At 37.7% G+C, this 19,049-nt stretch overlaps 1 protein-coding gene across 1 annotated transcript in view; it reads left to right on the top strand.

Annotated features, from left to right (window-relative positions):
- The window catches only part of LOC111142519 (twisted gastrulation BMP signaling modulator 1), a 68,605-nt gene extending 49,935 nt beyond the window's left edge, over positions 1-18,670 (top strand). The window contains exons 4-5 of the mRNA XM_022495759.1: positions 11,739-12,005; positions 15,599-18,670. Coding sequence (XP_022351467.1) covers positions 11,739-12,005; positions 15,599-15,780 — 449 coding nt within the window. The 3' untranslated portion in view covers positions 15,781-18,670. The remainder of the gene's footprint in view (positions 1-11,738; positions 12,006-15,598) is intronic.
- The last annotated feature ends 379 nt before the right edge of the window (positions 18,671-19,049 follow it).

Raw genomic sequence — 19,049 nt, 5'->3', positions numbered from 1 at the left:
GTTATGATCTCAGGGTCCTGGGATCAAGGCCTTCTTGGGTTTCCTGGTCAGCGGGGAGCTTGCTTCTCCCTCTCCCCCTACTGCTCCCCCTGCTGACGCTCTTTAGCATGCATTGTCTCTCCTTCTTTGTCAAACAAATAAGATCTTTTTAAAAAATAGGTTATAGAGGAAAAAAAGGTTTAGAGGAAATAAACTTTTAAAATAAATAAATAAAAATAAATCAATTAATAATAATAAAATAAAAGAATAAATTAAAATAATAAATAAAATAGCATGGACAATATAATCCTATATAACAGAAATTTTATTCATGTATCTAATTGTCAAAATAAAGAGACTTATTTAAAAGAAACTTTCTGGGGCACCTGGGTAGCTCGTTGGGTTAAAGCCTCTGCTTTCGGCTCAAGTCATGATCCCGGGGTCCTGGGTTCGAGCCCTGCATCGGGCTCTCTGCTCCGCAGGGAGCCTGTTTCCCCTCCTCTCTCTCTGCCTCCCTCTCTGCCTACTTGTGATCTCTGTCAAATAAATAAATTAAATCTTTAAAAATAAATAAATTAAAAAAATAAAAGAAATTTTCTTAGGATTTTTATGTTGGAAGTACATTTAATTTATAGATACATTTTTGGAGTGCTGATACAGTTTTAATATTGAATCCTCCTACCCATAAGCATGGTATTGCTTACTATTTAATGTCTATATGTCCTTAATATCTTTCAATAATGATTTACCATTGTCAAAACAAAAAAGTTAAGTTTAAAATGTTAATCCATGCATTAAACAAAGGATAGTAGTTTTGTTTGTACTGTAAAATTTGGGAAGATCAGATGAGATTCTGCTAATGAATGGATTAATTATAGACATTTGTAACTTGATGCTTCTTTAGTTCAAGATATCTTGATTCCTAGGCCGGGTATTCCATATATACTAGATGACTTCCTAAAGAATTTTGTCTAGTGAAGCACTTTTTAATTCTTTAAAATGTCAGTGTAGCAGTATCTGGCTTTCAGGTCTGTGCTTTGTGACCTAATACATTATATGGCTTCTTGTATGTTACACATTATATGTTCCTCAGCTTCTTGTAAAGATGAAGGCAAAGATAGTATCATTCTAAAATTGTATAACATAGTAGCTTTCATTTGTAGCTATTACAGTTATCATTCTTAAGTTAGTAAACGATGTTGGATTTAATAAATAGTTATTTACAACTACTAATTTTTTATGATCTCTATAAAAATAATTGGGCTTGGGCACAAAGCTGTATTCTGTGAACTCTGAAGTCTCTCTTGGATTTAGCCAGACCATCCATCTAAGAACTAGACTATATTGTTAAAGCCCTTCTTAAAACTGCCTCTGCACTACTGTATTTGGCATTGTGCATTGAGTCTGCCTTGAGAGCATTGTATTGCTATGACAACTCCTGAGAGGACAGATGGTGGTGGGATTTTTATGTTTATGAAAACAGGGCATGGGTTTTAAAAGATTAAGGAAAGCTGCTCTAGACAATGGCATATCCCCATTTCTCAGTTTCAGTCATTACTTATCTCACCAATGTTGTTTTTTGTATCACTATATCTTCTGCATATCATCAGATAAATTGTTTCCTTTTTTTTTTTTTAATAATCTGTAATTTTGAAAACAATAGGAGTTTGTTTGCAGGAAAATATAATTATAGTATTAACTAAGTATTGGTTCTTTTTAAAACTATACCTACCCACAGGGGTTTCTCATTTACTTTCTATATTCATGCTGAGGAAACTAAGAGATGAGAACTTCCATCCATTCTGATTTCCCTCTCAAAATGAGGTCTATTTTGTCATATGCTCTGAATCCCATTGCTCTTTCTGGATAACTGTAGGGCACATTCTGCCTTAGAGATCTAGCTACAATGGCCACAGTCTCTTTCCATCTGTTCTTCTAATGCAGCTGTTCCCAAACTTTTTTTTTTTTTAATCTCAGAACTCCTTTATACTCTGAAAAATTCAATCTTTTTTTTAATTTCATTTTTTATTGTTAATACCCTGCTTACTTTTTTTTTTTTTTTTTTTTTTTTTTTTTAGATTTTTATTTGACACAGAGAGAGAGATCACAAGTAGGCGGAGAGGCAGGCAGAGAGAGAGAGAGGAGGAAGCAGGCTCCGCACTGAGCAGAGAGCCCAATGCGGGGCTCGATCCCAGGACCCTGGGATCATGACCTGAGCCGAAGGCAGAGGCTTTAACCCACTGAGCCACCCAGGCACCCCTACCCTGCTTACTTTAAAAACATATTTCAGATAGCTTTCAATACGGAAAAGATACTCTCCTAATGAAACACTCTGAAGCAAAAGAAAAAATATGATTCAGAGGATGAAAACCAGAAGCTAATTACAACAGAAACCTAAGCTGAGGGATACTTAATTTTTGTATTTCTTTTTTTAAATTTTTTAATAAACATATAATGTATTATTAGCCCCAGAGGTACAGGTCTGTGAATCGCCAGGTTTACACACTTCACAGCACTCACCATAGCACATACCCTCCCCAATGTCCATAACCCCACCACCCTCTCCCTACCCCCCCCCCCCCAGCCACCCTCAGTTTGTTTTGTGACATTAAGAGTCTCTTATGGTTTGTCTCCCTTCCGATCCCATCTTGTTTCATTTATTCTTTTCCTACCCCACCAAACCCCCCCACATTGCATCTCCACTTCCTCATACCAGGGAGATCATACGTTAGCTGTCTTTCTCTGATTGACTTATTTCGCTAAGCATAATACCCTCTAGTTCCAACCACATTGTCGCAAATGGCAGGATTTCATTTCTTTGGATGGCTACATAGTATTCCATTGTATATATATACCACATCTTCTTTATCCATTCATCTGTTGTTGGACATCTAGGTTCTTTCCATAGTTTGGCTATTGTGGACATTGCTGCTATAAACATTCGGGTGCACGTGCCCCTTCGGATCACTACGTTTGTATCTTTAGGATAAATACCCCGTAGTGCAATTGCTGGGTCATAAGGTAGCTCTATTTTCAACTTTTTGAGGAACCTCCATGCTGTTTTCCAGAGTGGTTCCACCAGCTTGCATTCCCACCAACAGTGTAGGAGGGTTCCCCTTTCTCGACATCCTCGCCAGCATCTGTCATTTCCTGACTTGTTAATTTTAGACATTCTAACTGGTGTGAGGTGGTATCTCATTGTGGTTTTGATTTGTATTTCCCTGATGCCAAGTGATGTGGAGCACTTTTTCATGTGTCTCTTGGCCATCTGGATGTCTTCTTTGCAGAAATGTCTGTTCATGTCCTCTGCCCATTTCTTGATTGGATTGTTCTTTGGGTGTTGAGTTTGATGAACTCTTTATAGATTTTGGATATTAGCCCTTTATCTGATATGTCATTTGCAAATATCTTCTCCCATTCTGTCAGTTGTATTTTGGTTTTGTTAACTGTTTCCTTTGCTGTGCAAAAGCTTTTGATCTTGATGAAGTCCCAGTAGTTCATGAAAAATTCAATCTTTAGTCATCTCTTACTTTGTTTGAAATTATAAAGAAAATCCAACCTCACACAACTATGAATTGGTAGGAAAAAAGTAGCTTAATAGCTTTTCCAGGGGCACCTGGGTGGTTCAGTGGGTTAAGCCTCTGCCTTCAGCTCAGGTCATGATCTCAGGGTCCTGGGATCAAGCCCCACATCGGGCTCTCTGCTCAACGGGGAGCCTGCTTCCCCCTCTCTCTCTGCCTGCCTCTCTGCCTACTTGTAATCTCTCTCTCTGTCAAATAAATAAATAAAATCTTTTTTTAAAATAGCTTTTCTAGATAATTGTGTATATTCTTCTTTGATTCTACACCAAAACTGGACAAGTGGTAATTTCGTGTCTCAAGAACAGCTGTATGATTTGATACCCTGCCCCCTCTCTCATTCTGAAGTTCCAAATAACCTAGATTAAAAAAAAAAGAATTGGAGAGATTCTCTCTAGAGAAATTGAAGGGGTTACCAGAAAGGACTAGTAGCACTGGTGTGTTGTTGGCAATCCAGAGTTAACCCCTCCTCCAAAAAAAAAAAAAAAAAGAGAGAGAGAGAGAGCTCATTTAGGCATTGCAGGAGAGGTAGATGTCTCTAGCCTAATATCAGACATTCGAGCAAAGTAGAACAGGTACCTTGAAGGAAAGAACAAGGTAAAACAGCAGACCAACTTATCATGGAGGAAATCTTTAGGAAATAAATCTTTAAGAAAAGTAATGGCTATATTTTAGAAGAATTTGAGAAAATGTATCTGAATTATCAAGAGCAAGAAAGCATTTGCAACTTTAAAAATTGATTAGAGGGTGCCTGTGTGGTTCAGTTGGTTAGGCAGCAGCTGCCTTCCAGTTAGGTCATGATTCTGGAATTCCGGGATCAGTCCCGCATCAGGCTTCCTGCTCGGTAGGGAGCCTGCTTCTCCCTCTGACCCTCCCCCATCTCATGCTCCCTCTCTCTCTCTTTCTCTCTCTTTCTCTCTCAAATAAATAAAATCTTTAAAAATAAATAAATAAAAATTTGATTAGAGAAGTTTTCAGTTAAGAGAGGTTGAAAATAATACTGGAATGTCATAGAAATATAGAGCAAATTGACAGAAAATGACAGGAGGGGCGCCTGGGTGGCTTGGCTGGTTAAGCATCTGCCTTTGGCTCAGGTCGTGATCCTGGGATCTTGAGGTTGAACCGCGCATCAGGCTTCCTGCTTTGTGGGGAGTCTGCTTCTCCCTCTGTCTCTGCTGTTCCCTCTGCTTATGTTCTCTCTCTCATTCATTCTCTCAAATAAAATATTTTTCTAAAAAAGAAAAAGAAAGTATGACAGGAAAAAATAGATACTCCAGGAAAGAATAAAAAATAGGAGGGAGGAACTTGTCAAAAAAATAATAGAAGAAACCTTTCCAAAGCTGAGAAGAAAAAAACCATGCATCCTTAGGCTGAAGAACCTACAGAATGCTGAGCAAGATTAATAGAAAAGACCTATATCTAGACACAGCCTCAACAATTTTACTACTTCCAAGTCATAATATTCTGAAAGATCTCAGAAATAACTAGAGTTTATGTACAAGAAATAAGAATTACACTGTCGGGGCACGTGGCTGGCTCAGTCAGTAGAGCATGTGACTTTTGATCTCAGGATTGTGAGTTCAAGCCCCACATTGGGTGTGGAGCATACTTAAAAAAATTAAAATAAATCGGGGCGCCTGGGTGGCTCAGTGGGTTAACCCTCCGCCTTCGGCTCAGGTCATGATCTCAGGGTCCTGGGATTGAGCCCTGCATCAGGCTCTCTGCTCAGCAGGGGGGCTGCTCCCCCCCCCCCCCCCCCCCCCCCCCCCCGGCCCCCCCCCCCCCCCCCCCCCGCCCGCCTGCCTCTCCACCTACTTGTGATCACTCTCTCTCTCTAATAAATAAATAAAATCTTTAAAAAAAATAAAAAGTAAAATAAAATATATCATGAAAAGAAAACCCTGAGTTAAAAAAAGAATCACACTGCCGTCAGACTTCTCATCACTGTCCCTGGACCAATGCCGCAGGTGCACAGTTGGAAAATTACTTTGAACTGACAAATTATTGATCAAGACTATGATTGTAAAATTAAAAACATTTTTCGACAGCAAAAACTCAAAGTTACTTCTCACACACCAGATTTGATACGATATCAAGCAAAATAAGGCAGAAGACCAAGAAAGAGAAGAACATGGGTTGAGTGAAATAGCTTTAGCCAGAAGTTGATTTAAGGACAGTTGTAAGCTGATAACTAAATTGAAGACCGTTCTGTGGTCAGTCAGGTGTGGCCTCAGAGGAGGCACAAGAAAGCCTCAAGGAACGAGAAGTTTATTATAAATCACAGGTCTCAGAAAGGGGGCCAGTCACTGCACGCAGGCAGGATCACGAAGAAGCACCAGGTTTTGGTCAGGTGGCAAAAAGACAGGAGCAAGAGGAAAACCTGGGCCAAAATCTTCAGTGGGCTTCCACAGGAAGGTTGAGGCAGGACAGAGCAAGCAGTTTCGGTCTGGCTAGTTTGAATCATCCCCCCCCCCCCCTCCCGGCTCTGCAGGTGGTCTCCAGTTGCTTTGTTCTGGGCGTGGCAGGCCTGGCGTTAAAAGCACAGGCCTCGGGGCGCCTGGGTGGCTCAGTGGGTTAAAGCCTCTGCCTTCTGCTCAGGTCATGGTCTCAGGGTCCTGGAATCGAGCCCCACATCCGGCTCTCTGCTGAGCAGGGAGCCTGTTTCCTCCTCTCTCTCTCTCTGCCTGCCTCTCTGCCTGCTTGTGATTTCTCTCTATGTGTCAAATAAATAAAATCTTAAAAAAAAAAAAAAAAAAAAAAAGCACAGGCCTCCTGGGTTGCTTGGGCTGGTGGAGGAAGTGTGGCCCAGGACTGGTCAGTTTGCATATACTAGGCCTACTCCTGGCTGAGCCCTTTGCTGGCTCCAGGAATTAACCACCCCAGGAAGCAGTCTCTCCCCAGCCAGAAAGCTTTTTATAAGAAGCTGAAACATCGTGAAATACAGAAAATTAAAAACATAAATAATACAGAGACTTAAGAGGACGCTAGCCTGCCTGAAGCAATAAGTGAGGCCCTGAGAAGTATCTCTCGAAGAAGAAAATGAGTTCCATAGGGTATCAGCAGAATAATTTTTCAAGATGTCTTATAAGCTTGTTATTTGTGGTAAACACACACACACACACACACACACACACACCAAGAAAATTCCAAACTTAGGAATAGCAAGAAAATACAAAAATTCAACAAGAAAATTAGGCCCAGGAATTAAATATGGCAGTTGGTTTGCTGTTATGAAAGTGTTCACATATAATGAGAAACAGAATAGCATGGTGAATTCTTATAGACCCATCACTGGATTCAACAGTTATAGAAAATATGGGGCACCTGGGTGGCTCAGGTCATGGTCCCAGGGTCCTGGGATCGAGCCCCACATCGGGCTCTCTGCTCAGTGGGGAACCTGCTTCCCTTCCTCTCTCTCTGCCTGCCTCTCTGCCTACTTTTGATCTCTGTCAAATAAATGAATAAAAATCTTAAAAAAAAAAAATGCCACAATTGTTTCATCTATCCTTTCTCCCACTTTTTTCTGACTTGGCTTAGAAATATTTAAAAGCAAATTATAGACAGTAAATAATATTTACCCCTGTATCCTTCAGTTTCAATCTCTAAAAGAAAATAAAGACATTTACTTTTTTAATAATAGTCCCATTAGGAAACCTACAAAATTAATAATAATTTCTTGGTATAATCTGACATTCCAGTTCATAATCAGGGTTCTCAATTTGTCTCAAAATGTATTTGTATAGTTGATATGTTCAAATTGATCCAAACAAGATCCCTGCATGGTATCTGGTTGTGTGTGTGGTTTTTTTTCCTCATGCCATTTGACATACTGAAGGAACAGTTTGCTTGTAGAATATCCCACATTCAGAATTTGACTTGTCGTTTAACTTGTTCCTTTGTCTTTTTGTATTTCCAGTAATTTGAAGCTAGTTGTTAAAGTTTGATTGGATTCAGGTTTTATATTTTTTGGCAAGAAGACCTAATAGGTAATGCTGTATGAAATAGGTGATTTTCAATATTTTATGAAGTTTATGAAAAAGTTCATTTTATCTTAAAATTAGAAATATTTTCCTCTGCTAATATAGCATTGGGCAAGGAAATCCTATCATACTGTTTTTCAGTGAACAGTATTCATGGGGTCATGTTAAGGTAAACTGCTGTTTGCTGTTTTTCAACTTTTAGAATCAGCGTATAGTAAGACGAGAAGTTTTCATTGTATTTAGGGAACAGAACATAGTTTTTAAGTTTGTTAACATGAGTTAGGAGAAGTTGGGTGGGGAAAGTGGGAAAGGCACCTGCATCCTTATCTGCAAATGAGGGAATTAAGAAATGCAGAATAAAAATCAGAAGTTTAAGTATATTTAAGATCACAAAGGAAACAAATTATGGTATTAGAATAATACAATTATTAGAAATATGGGAGAGCGTTACTGTAAATGAACTTTAATCCTCATCTCTCATGTAAGAGGATTAATAGATAAGATCTAAAGATGTTTTTATTGCTTTTGGTAAATTCATCATTTTTATTTAAATTCTCGTGTAGGTAACCACCAGAGAAACTTAAGAAAGACTTTTAAAGTGGCTGTGTCTGGAGAGTGGAGTTGAGGGTAGAAGGAGCGGAAAGGAATTTTTCTTTTGATTGTACATTTTTCTGGACTCTTTGTTGCTGTTTAACCATGCACATTCACTAAGGAGAGTAATACCTTTTCTCCCCTTAGTCTTAATTTCTACCCTAAAATGTGGTTTCAACAAGTAAAGTCTACTTTAATGTAACCTTAGTTTTCAAATGTATGATGATGACAGGTCAGATATATGAAAGAATTAAGCACACATCAGAAAAACAAGTTCTGTGCACTTCAAGGATTTGAAATGCTTGTCTTTCAGTTCTTGCCATTGATTTCCTGCTTTGGGGCCCCTCTGTCATGTGTGGAGCCAGTGTCTTTAACATTTTAGTATAATTAATTTTTAAATTTCAGCTTAGTGACAGCATGCCACAAAGTAGCAAACTGCCTAAGAAAATGATCCTGAAAAGAAATGAGAGCTCCAAAAATAACCTCCTAGTCAACTAAAGAAAAGCTGACAATGATGAACTTCGGGAGGATGACAGATGCTTCCCAGAAAAGTTTAACTAATTGTTTTAAAGTCTGAGTAGTTAGTAACTCTCTACTCAGAAACTGATCCATTGTACATAATGAATATAGACAAATGAAGAACTTATGGAAATTGCAGAATGTTGCTTTTTCTGAGTGGGAGAAATACCATGTATCATTGGAAGATCCCATTTCGTAACTCACCATGCTTGGAAGAATGCAGAATTTAAAGAGTGCTTCAGGCAAGAGATGGAGGGTCAAAATCCATGTTGCCTAAGAAGAGTCTCTAGTGATGATCTCTCTGAATGTAATCCTAGTTGAAAAGAGAAAGATATATGAAAACTTTAAAACAATACCATGGAAAAATATTACCTAGCAAGCATTTACTTCATTTTAATGCAGGGTATTCAGATTTAAATTTAAGTTACAATAATAACTTGGGTCTTTGGCCCAAGTTAACTGGACAAAACTCCCCCCACAAAACTTGTTTTTAATGTAATTTAATCTCTGGTAATGAGCCGTGAAGTTTCTTTGAAGTTTCAGTAGATGTTGAGTTAGCTCTTCTGTTGAACTCTGTTGTTTGCTTTTTCATCTCAGGTTACTAATTTTCATTCATTATAAAGTCTAGCACAAGAATATATTATGTATATTTGTATAATTCATGTATTCTAAGTGTTATTCACTTTTCAGTGCCACCTAATGATTATTTATAGAATATGGCTATTAAAATGAGCAGTGGATATGAAATCAGGGTGAATCATAAGCTTGGCTCTAATCCTAGATTATGTAACAGTGGACAAATCATTTAATTTATCTGGGCCTATTTCCTCTTTGATGAATAAAGGAGTCGATTTGACCCTTTATTCCATGATTCTGTTTCATAGTCAAAGCAAAAGTTCATACATAATGAAAGATTTTATGAAAAGTATGCACATGGGGCGCCTGGGTGGCTCAGTGGGTTAAAGCCTCTGCCTTCGGCTCAGGTCATAATCCCAGGGTCCTGGGATCGAGCCCTGCATCGGGCTCTCTGCTCAGCAGGGAGCCTGCTTCTTCCTCTCTCTCTGCCTGCCTCTCTGCCTACTTGTGATCTCTCTCTGTGTGTCAAATAAATAAATAAAAAATCTTTAAAAAAAAAAAAAGAAAAAGAAAAGTATGCACAAACTTATCCTCAATCTTGCCACATTCCTTACACTAATAAAGTGTCATGTGGAAAACACGAGATGATTTTTTCTTCTGCCTAAATTTATAAAATGTCAGAATTTATAAATCTGGCTTAACTTTTCAAATTTTTAGTTTGAGGAAAAAGATAAACTCCATATTAGACCTAGTAAATACTAAACCAAAATGAAGTATAATTAAATTTTTAGAAGTATCATATCCACAAAAGAAAATCCAGAGGGCTCTTGTCCCGTTATTATTGCTGCTAAACAATGTACCCCAAAACACAGTGGCTTAAAACAATAATAATTTAATTAGCTCATGAACCTGCATTCTGGGTAGCTCCTTTCTGCTCCACACATCAGCTGGAATAGCCCAAAGATTGGGGCTGATTATTTTCTCAGCTCTCCCCTTTACAGCAAAACACCTCAAAAGAGTTTTCTGTTGTCACTATCTCTAATTCTCTTTGCCATTTTCCCTCTTTAAGATTATTTTTAAAAATAATTAATTTTGAAATAATTTTCAAAATGTAGAGAAGATCTGCCAGAAGGGGGAAGACTCCTGTATCCCTTCACCCAGATTCTCCAGTTACTAACATTTTATCGAATTTTTCTGTTGTTCATTACTCCTTCCTCTCCCTCCACACACACACATCTCCCAAACATGTGTGATCATTCATCCTTTTTTGAACCTTTAGAAATCAAGCTTTATACATAATAGCCCATCACTCCTAAATGTTCCAGTCTGTATTTTCCAATGAGAACATTCTCTTACATAACTGACATACACCTCCAAATAAGGAAACCAGCATTGTCACAACACTGCCACCCAGTTCACAAACCTCATTCATATTTCACCAACTGTCTCAGCAGTATCTCTTGTGCTATCTTTTCTGATCCAGGCTCCTGTCCAGAATATGTGATGCATTTAGTCTGTTCAGACTCATTCACTTTAAAACAGTACTGAGGTCTTTCCCTTGACAGTTTCAGTGAGTATAGACTTTACATCATGTAGGATGACCCTAAACCTTGATCCACCTGATGATGACTGATAACTATACTTAAGGTCCGACATTCTTGGCAACAACAGCCCTGAAATGAAGTTATGCAATATGTGAAGTGATACACATCATTGGTCATGTTAGCCGTGATTTCCTGATCACATTGACATCTGCCAGATTTTCTACATTAAAGTCACCATCAACCCTTTTGTAATTGGTCAGTATTCTGTAGAGAGTTTTCCAAGAGTACTTTAATATGTTCCTCATCTAACCTCCACCCACCAGCTTTGGCATCCATTGACAGCTCCCATCTGAATCAAACACCTCTGTGATAGTTGTCAGGTGGTGATTTTCTGTTCCCTTCATTCCTTCTGCATTTACCAGTTGGTCACTATATTAAAAGGAGGAGCTTTTTCTTCATTTATTTATTTTTTTTTTTTAAATAACATAAGGACTCACAAATTCCTATTTTATTTATTGGGGTAATCCATTGTTATCATTGTTTATTTTGACATTAAAATTGTCTATTTGGCCAGTGGGAGCCCCTTCCAGTTGCTTCCTGTGTTTTTTTGATACATCCCATCATTCACTGAGCATTTCCTTATTTTTAGGCATGGACAGTATCCCAGGGTCATTTTTTACTTTCCCTGGCCCAGCCCTGGAATCAGTCTTTTCTCCAGATCTGGTTCCTCTTAGGGTAGGTATTTAGAAAGCAACCTCTGGGCACTTGACGTGCTCCATGCTTCAGGGGCATCATCACTTCTAGGGGCCCTCAGCCAAAAAAAGTTAGGAATATATCTATATATAATGTTAGAAACAAGTTAATTTTAATATGTTAGAGCTTTGATTGTAAGGCATTAACTAAAAATATTGCATGATAGTCCAATCAGTGAGAAAAATTAACTTTTATTTTCTTTGTTTCTCCTTACCTAGGTATGTGCAATCCTCGAAACTACAGTGACACACCTCCAACCTCAAAGAGCACTGTGGAAGAGCTTCATGAGCCAATCCCTTCTCTCTTCCGGGCACTCACAGAAGGAGACACGCAGTTGAACTGGAACATTGTTTCCTTCCCTGTTGCAGAAGAACTCTCACATCATGAGAATCTGGTTTCATTTTTAGAAACTGTGAACCAGCCACACCATCAAAATGTGTCTGTTCCTAGCAATAATGTGCATGCACCTTATTCCAGTGACAAAGGTAACTACCCACAGTTGACTTCCCATCTTGCCCCCTCATTTTCTGTGTGGTCTGTGAAACCTATATTACCTTTTAGAGCAGTTTTTGGCTTTGAGTTTGTCTAGTCTTAAATGAATTTTGGACTTTAATAACCCTAGTCCTTAAGTAGATAAGGAAGCATGTCAAGCATTTTGTCACGACTCCTTCATAGCCTCAGTGATACAGGTTGTGTTGGAAGACAGATAACCTGGTTCTAATTTTGAGGTTTATTTGTGTTAGGCTTTAATTGTTCTTTCCATAAGATAGCAACAGCACTCCTTGCTTAATATGGCATTGCTCACTGTCAGATAACGTTCAGAGTGTCCAGATGGTCACGTTTTTGTAATAGCATTGGTACTACAAATGATGCCAAGGTTATCAGCTAAATCTCGTTATGAGCAAGTTAGTATTCCAGACATCTAATTTCCAGGTATAAACTAACTCCACTACTCTTGGTCTGAGGGGAGCTAAAGGGAAGAATGGCCTATATAACTTTGAGAAGCATATTAAAAAAGGCTTATTAGGGGGCACCTGGGTGGCTCAGTGGGTTAAAGGGTCTGCCTTTGGCTCAGGTCATGATCCCAGGATCCTGGGATCGAGCTCCGCATCAGGCTCTCTGCTCAGCAGGGAGCCTGCTTCCTCCTCTCTCTCTCTCTCTCTCTCTCTCTGCCTGCCTCTCTGCCTACTTGTGATCTCTGTCTGTCAAATAAATAAATAAATAAATAAATCTTTTTTTAAAAAAGAACGCTTATTAGGATAAGTCATTCCTTAATTTTGGAATGTACAGGGCATGTCACTTTTATCAAGTCTTTGATATATTCAAATAAAAGGCTCTGTACAATTTTACTGTGGAAAAATAAGACAATTATGAACATTGCAGTTATTTCTTAAAATATGAGATGAATTATGCATAAATAGTATAATTTACACTTTTTTTAAAGATTTCATTTACTTATTTGAGAGAGAGCAAGTGAGAGAGCATGAGCAGGGGCAGAGGGAGAGAGAGAAGCAGACTCCCTACTGAACAGGGAACCCGATGTGGGGCTTGATCCCAGGACCCTGGGATTATGACCTGAACCAAAGGGAGACACTTAACTGACTGAGCCACCCGGGCACCCCTATTCTTTTTTATTTTATATTTTTTTTTTAAAGATTTCATTTATCTATTTGTCAGAGAGAGAGAGGGAGAGAGAGCAAGCACAGGCAGACAGAATGGCAGGCAGAGGCAGAGGGAGAAGCAGGCTCCCCGATGAGCAAGGAGCCCGATGTGGGACTCGATCCCAGGACGCCGGGATCATGACCCGAGCCGAAGGCAGCTGCTTAACCAACTGAGCCACCCAGGTGTCCCACCCCTATTCTTTTTTAATTTGGCTTTTTGTTGTGCCCCTTATTACAATCCTGCCTGTGTGAAATAGTGTGAACTTTGGACATCAGTAATAAAAGCAAAACAGCATTTGTTAATGATATTCAGATTAAGAATTCCTATTGTTTTTGTTAAATTACTTGAAAGACAATTCTAGATTTTGGAAAATACCAAAAATACGTGGAGTGTGCCTTATTCAGATATTGTACCACCATTTTCCCCACTAAAATGTAATCTACATAATAGATATTAAATAATAATTCATAAATTGTTTTCAAATATTTAGTTTAATGAAATAATTACCAGGCTGCCAAGTTTCCTGGAAATACCAACTATCTTTCAAGACAAAGTTAAAATTTTTCCTCTTTGACAACTTTTCTAGGAACCCCTTGCTCCCAGGTGGAATAAACTACCTCCTATTCCTGTAACTACCTTCTTCCCATATTTGTTTTTTGGTTTGTTGTCTGTTTTTAACTTCTAGGTCTTTCATTTTCTACTTTGTTCCTTGGATTCTCTGATTACTCTTTGAGTCCTAGTGGCTATTATGCCATAGTAGGTATTCAGTTAAATACTTGTTGAATAAATAAATGAAAGAAATTTGGTAGATACTAATCACCTGAGATTCAAAGCTCCCCTATCCTGCTCACTGCCAATCCCTCATTTGCTATGCAGGCCTTGCTATTTTCCCTTTCGACCTGATAACTCAGTAGCAGTTCTGCTGTTTCCTGATGCTAACTATTCACTGCAGTGGGCTTGCCTCCACTCCATTCCCCATGGCACTACACTGCTCTCCTTGTGACTTTCCTTATTTTGTTACTTGACAACTTTGCTTTTAATTCTTCTTCCTAATACAAGTCCAGTTTTTTCCATTAAGCCTTTCTTTACCGTTCAGACCCCTGGTGACTGAACAGTTCTATAAATGGCTCTGTAAAACAACAGACTTTAATCATACACTCTCTATTAATGGTTTTTATTGTCTTTTATTTATTTCATGTACCTTATCTTCCTAGCAGGGTCATTATATGGCATTAACTGCCAGGAGAACTAAATATTGAAACAAAATAGTTGTGTTGAAAAGCAAGACTAAAAATTGCTACTGATAATAAGAGTATTTTTTAATAGCTAATGTTGAATTGTGCTAAGTGCTGCTAACCACTTTGCATCATTTGAATTAAGTTTGCTTTATCTTATTGTAAATTTTCAGTATAACTTTAGAACAGTATTTTTTCTTTCTGTTTTTTTTTTTTTTTTTTTTAGAGGGAGCAAGAATGGTGAGGGGCAGAGGAAGAAGGAGAGTTTTTTTTCTTTTTTGAGAGAGAGAGAGTGAGAGAGAGAATATTTTTTTTCTTTTTTTTTTTTAACTTCTTTTCAGTGTTCCAGAATTCATTGTTTATGCACCACACCAGTGCTCCATGCAACACATCCCCTCCATAATACCCACCACCAGGCTCACCCAACCCCTCACCACCTCCCCTCCAAAACCCTTAGGTTGTTTCTCAGAGTCCAAAGTGAGAGTGAGAGAGAGAATCTTAAGCAGGCTCCATGTCCAGCACAGAGCTGGACTGTGGGGCTCAATTTTACAAGCTGAAGTCAAGAGTTGGACGCTCAACCAATTGAGCCACCCAGGTGCCCTTAAAACAGTATTTTTCAAACTCCTTTTAGTTGGAGAATTCGCTCCTCTAAGGAAATCTTATCAGAAATGCCCAATTAAAAAAAACACAGCTCTGGGGGTGCTTGGGTGGCTCAGTGGGTTAAAGCCTCTGCCTTCGGCTCAGGTCATGATCCCAGGGTCCTGGGATTGAGCCCCGCATCGGGCTCTCTGCTTAGCAGGGAGCCTGCTCCCTCCTCTCTCTCTCTGCCTGCCTCTCTGCCTACTTGTGATCTCTGTCTGTCAAAAAAATAAATAAAATCTTAAAAAAAAAAAAAAAAAACAGTTCTGAAGTGTAGCAAATTTTAAGCCCGATAATCTTAACTTTGAGATCAAAGTCTAGAATCTAAGGAAGTCCCTCTACCTTCTTCAGCTGGAGTGGGAGACTCTGACCTCCTTCTCAGTTTAATTAACAAATGTGATCTTTTTTCCTACACCTCAGCCATTGTTCTATGCAGAGTATCGGTAAGGGAACTAAGAATAACTATTGGTATCAGCCAGATAATAAAGCATTTCCTGCTTTTCCTCTTTCTTGCTCTGAGCTCTTAATTTTTTGTTTTTCAGAACACATGTGTACTGTGGTTTATTTTGATGACTGCATGTCCATACATCAGTGTAAAATATCCTGTGAGTCCATGGGAGCATCCAAATATCGCTGGTTCCATAACGCCTGCTGTGAGTGCATTGGTCCAGAGTGCATCGACTATGGTAGTAAAACAGTCAAATGTATGAACTGCATGTTTTAAAGGAGAAGAATGCAAACCAAAGCATTTTAGTCAACAAGAAAGATGTAAAAAACTATTTGGTGAGGTCTACTGGTTGTACCAGGATGCCAGCAGGTTAAGGAAATATAAGAATTTGGACTGAGTTAAAGTATGACGAATGCATTAATGTGTTAAATTATAAGTATAACTGCTCTGGTTGGTTTTATAGCCCACTGGCAATAAGCCCCTTCCTCTATATACATTTACAGCTTTGCTCATATGAGAAGCAAGTACACAGAGAATTCCTTGTAAGATCTGAGGTCTCTGACATAAAGCCCGAGGTCTTTTTTTTCTAGCATTCCCAAAGCCTTTGGTTTTGAAAGTGTTCGAGGACGTTAACGTAAGTTATGGTTTCTTCATTTACTGCTCCTGAGACGCTGAGTTTTTCCAGTTGCACACTAGACGTCATTCACTGTGCCTTGTCTCGTTTATCTCTTCTGTAAATAGGGTAGATACTCAAATATATCACCCTGAGAACTCCCGTAAAAATCACTGTCAAAAGCTTAATTTCAAATCTTGTAATGTTGGTTTTAGAAAGTAAACGCTTACTACATTTTACAGTTTAAAACTTTTGCATAGTAGAATCCATCCTGTAATACACGTGCTGACAGAATTTTGGGGAAGACTCTCCTTCTACACCCCCTGCCCAAAGTACTAGTGTAGGTACTGGTGAAGAATTTTCAACAGGAATTTCAAAGCACACCTATATCACTGCATTAAATATTCCACTAGGTAAATAATGAGAAAGTTACAGCATTTCTCTGACTTAAGGTACCAGCTTAAAGAGCACTAGGAATGGGAAATGCCTGCCAAATCAGACTCTACTTAGAGCTCCAGAGAAACAGCTTGTCCTATTGTACAGAGATGGCAAGGCTGAAAGGAGAAGCTGTGCTGCTGGGTAGAGAGAATGAGCCCACTCAGCCTTAGCATGGGCAGGGCCATGTTCCCTAACGATGAATGATAGGAGGGGATAAAGAAGAAACATGGGTATGAGCAGGGAGGGTTGAAAACGATGACAATTCTTCCGGGAAACAAACCTTAAACTATTTGCATTAATTATTTTGTTATATTATAATCTTTAGGTTTCTGTCTGGATTGAATGTTCTTATTAAACAAGTAATCAATCATGCAGTGGGAAGTTAAGATTATGAAATGAACAAGAGATCTGTTCAACATGATGTTAACTTCAGATACACTATAGATTATTTTGTTTTACATATTTCGATAATGATAAGCTTAAATACGTGTACCCTTCATCATAATAAAATCCCAGTCATCAAGCATGAATCTAAAACATAAATATTTATATTACAGAGGTTCATAACTTTACAAAATTATTAATTTCTTCAGTACCTTATGGAATTATAAGTAACATGTAGAAATACCTTTATATGTCTAAATATTTTAGTACATAGAAATAGATAAGCTTTTAGATACTTTGTATTCATTATATGAACAGTAGTTACAAGATCATATGTAATATCATGATTAGCATAAAACCTAAAGCCTTAATACCTTTTCTGTTCTTTCAGACAACTCTAATGAATACAAGGTACTTTCCACAAACTTTTGGCCTTTTAAAAAAAAGCTGAAATTTAGCTCTTATATATTTTTTTAATAGGAAAACATTGGGATATCTTTTTCTTCCTTTTACCTAGAATGCCTCTGTTTAAAAGTGCCTTGAAGACATTTTAGCTCCCCTTCCTCATTAATGCCTATAAAACTAAAACTTTTCTTAAAAACTTTAAACTTAAAAAAAAAGAAAGTTTTAAAAGAATCTGCATCCAGCTTCTTCATTTCCATTTTGCTATTCTTCAAAGTAATTTTATACCTATGAATAAAGAAATCTTTTTGTGTTTATGGATGGCATGTTTAATGTTGCCTTAAATATGTCAACAAATATTTTTTAACTGCATTTATCACCTTGATTAGGCTTTCATCTAAGATACTAAGTGTAGTATCTCTTCTGCCCCTATACTGGGAGAGTAATTTCTTAAGCCATGTTGTATTTGGCCTGGTTTTCCTTACATCTTTTTCTCCCAGTGGAAATTACCCCTAAATATAATGGTAATTTTTATATTCAATTTTGCATAGTTTTTGTGGTTTTTGATGGGGTTGAAAGATAGAGTTCACTTAAAAGATTCCATTTCCATTTTATAATGTATTTCAGGTTTTGTATAACGACGTTTCCCAAATTAAAAATATAACATTTGAGAAATCAGTAACCCCACTAAAATTTAGACCTTTTATTACCATTCTATGTACAATTCACTTCTATATTGAAGCTCTGGTAAAAAAAAATTTTTTTTAATTCAAAAATTAGGTTGTTAACTTTTTTATAACTAGATTAAAAAAAAAAAACTAAATCAGTAGGTATTATAAAAGCCATATGTAAAAGGTTCCTTCCTAGTTAGTTTTTTTGTCCCTCCCTGGCCCCACTAGCATCTAATTATTACAGAAATTGTACTCAAAATAGTGGCACCAAATCAAATGATAATTCAAGTAAAATAAGTATTTGTTTACATAGAATGCTATAAAGAGAGGCTTTCATTTAAAAAAACTACTTCTAAAGATGCGGAAAACAAAATTGGTAAGATATTAGAATATTTGAACAATTATTTATAAAGCAAAGTAACATCAAAGTAGAGGAAAGAAACAAAGACTTCTGAAAAATGAGGTAGATATAAATAAGCTACTTATTTAAAAAATTTGTTTTTGTGAAAGCTTCTTTGAAGATTTTAAAAATCTATTCTACATTCCCCAGGGTATTTGTTAATTGTGTTTCACGTGATCTACAACATACAGAATTATGTATTTTCTCCTTTGGTTGTCCCTATAAGCAAAAGAGTATTTTAATAAAAACTTGAAATGAGTGTGTCATGCTTTTTGTTAACTTCAGCATAGAAACACCAGAATAAGTTTGACATTTCTGTCTACTGAGGTTATAGTTTAAAGAAAGCATGTCCCCTTCTTTCTGGATGTTCCTGCAGATTGTGTTGAAACAAAGGCTCTTTAACAGTTTGCTTTCTGCTTTTTCATGTGCTTTATTCCAATAAGGGGGAAACTTTGAAATGACACACTTAACATTCTCCTTGTTCTGGGAGCCTCAGGAGAGCTATCTGATGGTTGGAAGGTCAAGATAGGAAAATCACTCCTTGCTCTCCCATAGTGATAATAATAATATAAACGTAACAGGGTTATGTTATTAGAATTGAGAGCCATAGGCTAGTCCCTTACAGTAGAATCAGTGT

This window comes from Enhydra lutris, unplaced genomic scaffold (assembly GCF_002288905.1).
Source record: "Enhydra lutris kenyoni isolate GAN:26980312 unplaced genomic scaffold, ASM228890v2 scaffoldscaffold8, whole genome shotgun sequence".
NCBI lineage: Eukaryota > Metazoa > Chordata > Mammalia > Carnivora > Mustelidae > Enhydra > Enhydra lutris.
Note: the sequence above shows the minus strand (reverse complement) of the source record. Positions and strands in the feature narration are given on the sequence as shown.